At 39.5% G+C, this 8,427-nt stretch overlaps 2 protein-coding genes across 2 annotated transcripts; one reads left to right on the forward strand and one right to left on the reverse strand.

Moving 5' to 3' along the window:
- The first annotated feature begins 660 nt into the window (after positions 1–660).
- LOC311281387 (membrane-spanning 4-domains subfamily A member 12-like) lies at positions 661–8,161 on the forward strand. The gene is made up of 8 exons (XM_084394232.1): positions 661–719; positions 1,102–1,158; positions 2,541–2,668; positions 2,959–3,078; positions 3,151–3,207; positions 3,992–4,126; positions 4,520–4,657; positions 8,033–8,161. The coding sequence occupies exons 4-8, from the start codon at positions 2,971–2,973 to the stop codon at positions 8,039–8,041; spliced, it is 447 nt and encodes a 148-aa protein (XP_084250358.1). The 5' UTR covers positions 661–719; positions 1,102–1,158; positions 2,541–2,668; positions 2,959–2,970; the 3' UTR covers positions 8,042–8,161.
- On the reverse strand, positions 5,053–7,653 carry LOC311281386 (uncharacterized protein). Its single transcript, XM_084394231.1, has 2 exons — positions 6,098–7,653; positions 5,053–5,899 (listed from the first exon to the last, which is right to left on the reverse strand). Exons 1-2 carry the CDS (start codon positions 6,939–6,941, stop codon positions 5,100–5,102), a joined length of 1,644 nt encoding a protein of 547 aa, XP_084250357.1. The 5' UTR covers positions 6,942–7,653; the 3' UTR covers positions 5,053–5,099.
- Positions 8,162–8,427: the final 266 nt, after the last annotated feature.

Consider the following 8,427-nt stretch of genomic DNA (forward strand, 5'->3'; position numbering starts at 1 on the left):
TTCATCTTTTAGAGTTATAGTTCCTTATTTGAACTAATTTTCAGTTTTAAGTTTCTTAATTGAATTCTACACTGGTTTAGTTGCCTTTTTTTACAGTTCAACTCACAAATAAAATAAAAATAACACTTACATTTCAATTATTTCACACAATAAAATAAATAAATCTCAAAAAAAAAAAAAAAACTGGCAATAAACAAATGAACAAACAATAAAGAACAATTCAACGGTCAATATAGATAAACAGTTCACATAGGCCCGTCTGAATCACAGTGAGGAGATCCTACCAGCCAAAGTTTGAGAGGAATGAATTTTTTTTTTTTATATATATATCTTTTGTGTTACAGGCAAGAATATTTGTACTTCTGCATCAGGATTTAATTTAGTTATTTTAAGGCCTTTTCCCATCATTTATTGATAAATCAGGGCCCAACTACAGGATTATTGTGTGTTTTGAACAGAGACACGTCTGTTGGTGCTTTTAATCACAGAGATTTTTGTCCTCAATCAACGGCTATAGTTTATGCTGCCTTGTAGATTTTATCTATATGTACATTTTATCAGGAAGGGCATCAACATAATCTTTACAAGTATAAAGCAAGCTCATATGAAGCAAGCTCCTCCTTAACAGTTCTTCAGTCACACACACACACACACACACACACACACATACACACACACAGACAGAGTGATCAGACATCCTCATCAACAACTCATTTCAGGTAAAATATTTTATGCATCAATTGATATCTATATTTTATTTTATTACTAGTGAGTCTTAGTGTAAACAGTTGTTCATTTATTGTTATACTTTGGCACATAAAATTATATTTAATAGTTTTGATTTGTTTGGACATTAGGCTACAAAATATACAATCATGAATATAGTGAACAGAGTAAATTTGAGTCCTGAGATCTTTCGGAGGAGAGGAAGACGTCTATAAGCTCATGTCAGCCTTAGTAAAGCAAGTATCACGGTTTTATCAGTCGCTCTGGACAAGGGCATCAGATAATGCTGTAATCATAAATACTGTACATGAAACACAGAAAATAAAACAGCCTTGAGTGAGTTGTGAACTGCAGAATGTGAACGCTTAATTACAGGTGAAAACTCTTCCTAAAATGGAAACCAGCAGGATCATCTCCTCTGATAAAGCTACAGTTGTCCAGGGCCGTGCAGAGACCTCTGGAGGGGCAGGTGCTCAAAGTATAAAAGGGGGGCACATGGAACAAGGCTTTAAATGGGGCTGTGTTTTTCCTGGCTTAAAATAAGACGGAGGTGGTAAAATCCTAATAATGTATTTTAATAATAAGATAATTAATTTGTTTGTTTTTTTGTAGATCATCATATAGCCTAATGTGTTTCCCACAGTATTTTTTTGGGTTGAGCTCGCTACCTCTAGGGGGGTCCGGGGGCATGCCCCCCCGTAAGAAAATTTTGTACATTTTAAAGATAAATTCATTAATCTGGTGCACTTTGAGTCACCCGAATCCACTGTTAAAAATAATTAATCCACCCGCAAACAGCCCATATTCTTTGATTTAGATATCTTCATCTGATCATCACATTACAATTATTGAAATTCTCAGTGTTAAGCATGATAATATGGTAACATATCACATTGAAGTAGGCTGATTTAAAATTAACATTTATATAAAATAAAAGTTCTTCTTTTGGCAAAATTACATTTCCTTAATAGCCTAAACAGAGGCTTTTCTCCCTTCAAACTTAAATTGTCAATGTTTCATTACATCACTGTTTGAAAACTCGAATTTTTTGTACCTTTTATAAAGGGCACCCTAATTGTATTAAATGTATGCATCTTTCATCTTTCATTTCAAATTCTTAAATTTGATCAACATATTCAATTACAATAATAAGACACTAGGCTGTTACCTATCAAATTAAATAATTTACATTGTGAGATGCGCTATGGTTCTGCGGTGATCTTTGTTTGGAACTATTTTCGCTGCAGAAACAGAACAAAAACAGTCATTGCGTCTAAAATGTAAGTGACTTAATTTTAACTATTTGTTTATTGACCTGTTATGAAATCAGTCTCGGTTTCAATCTTGATGGCATTCAGGAAAACAGTTACTTCTACAGCCTACACACTGCAATATAAACAACATATCTGCATGCTCTCTTCACGTCGTCCTTGTAAAATAATAATAATAACTAAACAAACATCAAAATCACTTCGCTGAGAATGAAACGCCACTTACCAGCAGCCGCAGATTTGAAGATATCTTCTGGTAGTGCGCGTAGCCGCGCGAAATTAAAAAATGTGCGTGCAGCGTAAGGTATCATCCCGGATGAGTTCGTCAGGTGAAAGGTCATCATGTGGGTCATTTCATTTATGGCTAAATTATTATTAATTCATTTTACTAATAGTTAGGTTGGGCAGGCATCCACAAAAGGGCCTTTAATTACAAAAAAAGGAGAGGAAATTTTGCCTTGATAAAAGGGCACTTTGGGCACCAAGGGGCAAAGGGGCAGGTGCTCGAGCACCCAACGCCCCCCCCTCTGCACGTGCCTGCAGTTGTCATCCAAGTAAATCCACAGGTGACACAGAATATTGTGACTGGTGATGATGGACAGGAGACCAGAGGAGCACAGCCCAGTACGGCTCTTACTGGCTTTTTCAAAGCACAACCAAAGGCACTGGGGGTAATGCATTTAATGATGAATTACAATTATGGATGATTTTGAGAATATTTTTAGTGTCTAATTTTCTTCTGTGAATGAACAGAAAATAAAGAGCTGTTATTATATGACCTCAAGTTAACAGATGTGTTCCTGTCTGATTGCCTTAAGACTGTAAAGTGCAAAACACATTAATATAGCTTCTGTGTGTGTGTGTGTGTGTGTGTGTGTGTGTGTGTGTGTGTGTGTGTGTGTGTGTGTGTGTTCAAATATGAATGCTATGTCACTACTTGACTCATATCTGCCCTGTCTAGACTGTCCAAATAATGATTGGAGTGGTGGTGTTTTTATTGGGTATCTTACACACCACCAGTGTCTTCGAATACCCACATCTGTCTGTCATCAGTGGCATCACCTACTGGGGATCCCTTATTGTAAGTTTCATTTAATGGTTTTACTCTTTTTAATTTCCAGAATGAACTGTGAAATGTGTGTTTCTCTCTCAGTTCATCAGTGCTGGATCTCTGTCTGTTGCTGCGCAGAATAAACTTCATCTGTGTGTGGTACGTACATAATGTGCTGAAATCTGTGTGTGAAAACTTTCCTTTTGCCACATTGTTTCTAATGTATTCATACACTATTATTATTAAATCATTACAAGCTGTCAAACATATAGATATCATCATCTGTTAGCAGCATCTGTTTAACCCGTATGTGCTGCTGGGGCCGGGGGAAACTACACATGACGTTTGCTATAATATTTAAAAAACAAATATTATCCCTTCATCTAAATGGCATGAAACTTGATGAATTTTCTCACACTCACTATATCCACACAGAAAAAAATGAAATGGTATCTGACTATGTTAGTGTGACAAAAAAAGAAAAAAAAAGAGTTACACTCAGGATGTTTGGGGCTCTGTAGACGCCACATAGGAAATGAATATGGTGGGTGTGTGTGTGTGTGTGTGTGTGTGTGTGTGTGTGTGTGTGTGTGTGTGTGTGTGTGTGTGTGTGTGTGTGTGTGTGTGGATCCCCTATAAAGTGATTTTTACATAAGATTTTCCTATTCTCTCAAAATGTATATATGTATATAAATGATTACAAATTGAGGCAAATAAGTTTTAAAAATACCATAAACTCCCCCAAAAACAGTAGTCAGAAGATTGCACATTAATCTCAACTTTCTTATAGAACAATGACACATTTTTACCATTAAAAGAATGTGGACTAAAAGGAGGTCTGACTCATTATCAATTTACATATTTAAACCTGCAGTTCAGGACATTTTATAAGTGTAATTACTATTACTGTCACCTTTCACATGTCAGCTCTTTTCCTCTGCAGGTCAGAGCCTCTCTTATAATGAATGTGTTCAGTGCCATAACTGCAGTGATAGCCATCGTTCTGATGTCCATAGAGATTGGAATCATTTCCAGTGGAGGGTGGTACTATAATCGTTCTTCTAAAAACTATTTGAAGGTACCAAATGCACAATGTGCAATACTATAGTAATGTGATCAGCTGTTTAATTGCTGTTTACTTGAATAGTTCACACAAAAATGACAACTGTGTCATCATTTACTAATTTTTTTTTTTTTTACTAATAAATATTATGCTTTTCAGTCTTTTCCATACAGTTATAATGACTAACGACTAGAAATTGTTCTTCAAATGACACAAAAGGCATAATAGAAGTATCATAAAAATTAGAAAGTAATCCATGTGACTTGTGCACTGTGTTTCAACTGTTCAAAAGCCATAATATGACTGTTTATATGTAGTATAATATGAACTTTTAGAGCCTCACTCAATATAACTGATGGGATATTTTTTGTAATCTACTTTTATTTGATCTTGTTGAATATATTTTAGATCTATGCTCTGGGGATCAGTGGAATAATGCTGGTGTTCTCCATTACTCAGTTCATCATCTCCATCCGTATCTCAGGATTTGCCTGCAAAGTCACCTGTAACAGAGGCTCTACTGTGGTCAATGTGGCACTGAACCAGGTATACGACCCTAACCCTAACCCTAGCTATAACCAGGGTGGCAGTCAGTTTTATCCCAACACCCAATAGTTTTGAATTTCATATATTTTTTTTCCATTTAGGTTAAAAAGCCACAACCAAAGGTAAAGCTATAAGAATGGAAAGGAAATTTAATGCGACCAGAATATGTTCAGTTGTAAACTGCCTTTTACCTCACTGGTCTCAAACTAGGACAATCTACTACATTTACATTTACATTTACATTTAGTCATTTAGCAGACGCTTTTATCCAAAGCGACTTACAAATTAGGACTAAATAAAGCGAGTCATCATGAAGAGGCAAAAACAACAACAACGCAAGAAGTGCTCAGAATACAAAGTTCAGGCATTATTCAGAGTAGCATAAGTCTGATAAGTGATGTTTCTAAGGTTTTTTTTTTTTATTTTTTTTTTTATTTTTTTTTTATGAGGTTAAGTGCTCACGGAAGAGATGGGTTTTCAGCTGTTTTTTGAATGTTGCCAGTGATTCTGCATTCCGGATGAGGCCGGGGAGAGCGTTCCACCAGCATGGAGCTGTGAATGAGAATGTTCTGGAAAGTGATTTTGTGGCTCTCTGTGATGGAACCACGAGACGTCGCTCGTTGATCGATCGTAGGCGTCTGGTAGGGATGTAGACTCGTAGGAGTGAGTGAAAGTAGTAGGGAGCTGAGCCTGTGATAGATCTGTAAGCAAGCGTCAATGCCTTGAACTTGATGCGAGCAGCGAGAGGTAGCCAGTGCAGAGAGATGAACAGAGGAGTGACGTGGGCCCTCTTGGGCTCGTTGAAGACAAGACGAGCTGCAGCATTTTGGATCATCTGTAGAGGTTTTGTTGCACATGCTGGAAGTCCGGCCAAAAGAGCATTACAGTAGTCAAGCCTAGAAATGACCAGGGCCTGGACCAGAAGTTGTGTTGCATGCTCAGTTAGGAAAGGCCTGATCTTCCTGATGTTGTGCAGTGCAAACCTGCATGATCGAGCTGTCTTTGAAATGTGATCTGTGAAGGACAGCTGGTCATCAAGCGTTACTCCGAGATTTCTGACCGACCTTGATGGGGTGATTGATGATGACTCTAGCTGGATGGTGAAGTCGTGTTGTATAGACGGATTGGCAGGGAGGATGAGAAGCTCAGTCTTTGCCAGGTTGAGCTGCAGGTGATGTTCCTTCATCCATGTGGAGATGTCCGCCAGACAGCTTGAGACCCGTGCAGCTACTGTGGGATCATCTGGTTGAAACGAGAGGAAGAGCTGTGTGTCATCAGCATAGCAGTGGTAGGAGAAGCCGTGTGCCTGTATGATGTGTCCCAGTGATGTAGTGTAGATGGAGAAGAGGAGGGGACCAAGAACTGAACCCTGGGGAACCCCTGTGGTCAGTTGATGTGCTCTGGATACCTCACCTCTCCATGCGACCTTGAAGGACCTACCTGTGAGATAGGACTCAAACCAGTGGAGTGAAGTTCCTGTGATGCCCAGTGATGAGAGGCTGGACATAAGGATCTGATGATTCACAGTGTCGAAGGCAGCAGACAGATCCAGGAGAATGAGGACTGAGGACTTGGAAGCAGCTTTAGCGATCCGTAGGGCTTCTGTGACTGACAGTAATGCAGTTTCTGTTGAATGCCCTTTCTTGAAGCCAGATTGGTTGACATCCAGCTGGTTGTTTAGAGACAAAAAGGATGTTATTTGGTTGAAAACAGCTCTTTCAAGTGTCTTCGCAATGAATGGTAGGAGGGAGATAGGTCTGTAATTCTCTACAGATGATGTGTTTAGTGTTGGTTTTTTAAGCAGTGGAGTGACCCGAGCCTGCTTGAATGCTGTAGGGAAGGTGCCAGTATGGAGGGATGAGTTGATTATGTGTGTGAGTGATGGTAGAAGTGTCGGAGAGATGGCTTGTAGAAGGTGTGAGGGGATGGGGTCTAGAGGGCAGGTGGTAGGATGACTGGAGAGGAGAAGTGTAGATACTTCTTCCTCGGTTAGCGAGGAGAAGGAGAACGGTGGGATATTGGCTGTGGAAGCGGTCAGTCTGGGTTCCTGTGTGTGTGGAGCTGAAAACTGACTGCTGATAGATGTTGTTTTGTTGGTGAAGAAGTTCGCAAAATCGTCAGCAGTTAAGGAGGAGGAGGGTGGTGGTGGAGGTGGGCAGAGGAGAGAGTTGAATGTCTTGAAGAGTGAACGTGTGTTGGAGGAGCTGTTGATCTTGTTGTGGAAGTATGAAGATTTTGCAGCATGAACATCCGCAGAAAAGGAAGAGAGGAGAGATTGATACATACTCAGGTCAGATGCGTCTTTTGATTTGTGCCATTTCCTCTCCGCTGCCCTAAGTTCAGTCCGGTGTTCCCGAAGAACCTCAGACAACCAGGGGTTAGGGGGAGTAGCACGTGCTGGCCTGGAGGAGAGAGGGCAGATAATGTCTAGAGAAGAGGTTAGAGTGGAGCATAAGGTGTCCGTTGCTGTGTTCACATCCAGAGATGAGAATTGTGAGGGTGGGGGAAGAGAAGATGACACGGCAGAGGAAAGATGGGAGGGAGAAAGTGAGCGCAGGTTTCGCCTGAAAGTGACTGGTGGGGGTGTTGGTGGTGAAGGGGTAGAGAGATGTAGACTGAAAGTAATGAGGAAATGATCTGAAACATGGAGAGGTCTCACCAGGATGTTGTCTGTGATGCAATTGCGTGTGTAAACCAGGTCCAGTTGGTTGCCTGATTTGTGAGTACCTGTGGTGATGAGTCGTTTGAGATCGAAAGAGGCTAGGAGAGAGGTGAAGTCTGTTGCATGCGGCTTTTCGAGATGGATGTTGAAGTCACCAAAGACTAGAAGTGGGGTGCTGTCCTCAGGGAAAGTGGACAGCAGCACATCCAGCTCATCTACAAAGTTTCCCAGCTGACCAGGGGGACGATAAATGACTACAATATGGATCTTAATGGGAGTTGTAAGTGTAATAGCATGATATTCAAATGAGTTGTTGTTGCATAGAGAAGAGAGTGCGGAGTATTTGAAATTGTACTACATCTACTACAATAACATGTTCATTTTTAATAAACTATTTCTAGTCTATTGTTGAAATAGTCAAGCTACATAGAAAACAACTAATTTACTGATAATTAAACATCAACTCCACACAGTATGGAAACAATATAGGAACTATAAGTCAATCACAACTTGATTGTAAACTTCAGCTTTCCCGACTGCTAGACTGTTGAAGTGGGTGACAGTGCTTTTAAACACTCACAGGGCTTTACACATTGTCACTCATCACAGTACAGCCTATACAAATATTGATATAGTGTGTGGACCTTGTTAGTAAAATTAAACCTGATAATGAGTGTCTTGTGTACTAACATATCTTATCTGTTACTTCCCAGGGATACTGAATCACAGCAAGAAGATCCTATCAGCCAGTTTGAGAAGAATTAATATCTCATATTGTTGCATCTGATGAATATTTGAATATTGAAAGTACACAAAATAAATGGTTTGTTGATGCAAAACCCACTTTGTGTATCTAGTGTCTTTTGTTTTAACCTATAATAAAAGGTAAATGCAATTACCCAAATGAGCTTAAGCAAGCATGTTGCCCTTACCCAAACTGTTCAGCTCATCAAACCAATGAGAAGAAAGAGTGATTAAGCAAACAATGAAGTCAGGAGGGCACACACAGAAGGGTTCTTCTGAGCAGTCCAATGCAATATTTCCATCAACAACATGCCGTCTGGAATGAAAGAAAGAGAAGATTAAGTGATCAACATCAATCAAGTTC

This window comes from Rutilus rutilus, assembly GCF_951802725.1.
Source record: "Rutilus rutilus genome assembly, chromosome: 21".
In the NCBI taxonomy this organism is placed as follows: Eukaryota; Metazoa; Chordata; class Actinopteri; order Cypriniformes; family Leuciscidae; genus Rutilus; species Rutilus rutilus.

Coding starts and splice junctions, on each gene's coding strand:
- LOC311281386 (XM_084394231.1), bottom strand. CDS start 6,941: ATGTATCAATCTCTCCTCTCTTCCTTTTCTGCGGATGTTCATGCTGCA. Junction 5,900..6,097: donor GTTTGAGTCCTATCTCACAG/GTAGGTCCTTCA, acceptor CGTTTCAACCAG/ATGATCCCACAGTAGCTGCA.
- LOC311281387 (XM_084394232.1), top strand. CDS start 2,971: ATGATTGGAGTGGTGGTGTTTTTATTGGGTATCTTACACACCACCAGT. Junction 3,079..3,150: donor CCTACTGGGGATCCCTTATT/GTAAGTTTCATT, acceptor TTTCTCTCTCAG/TTCATCAGTGCTGGATCTCT. Junction 3,208..3,991: donor ATAAACTTCATCTGTGTGTG/GTACGTACATAA, acceptor TTTCCTCTGCAG/GTCAGAGCCTCTCTTATAAT.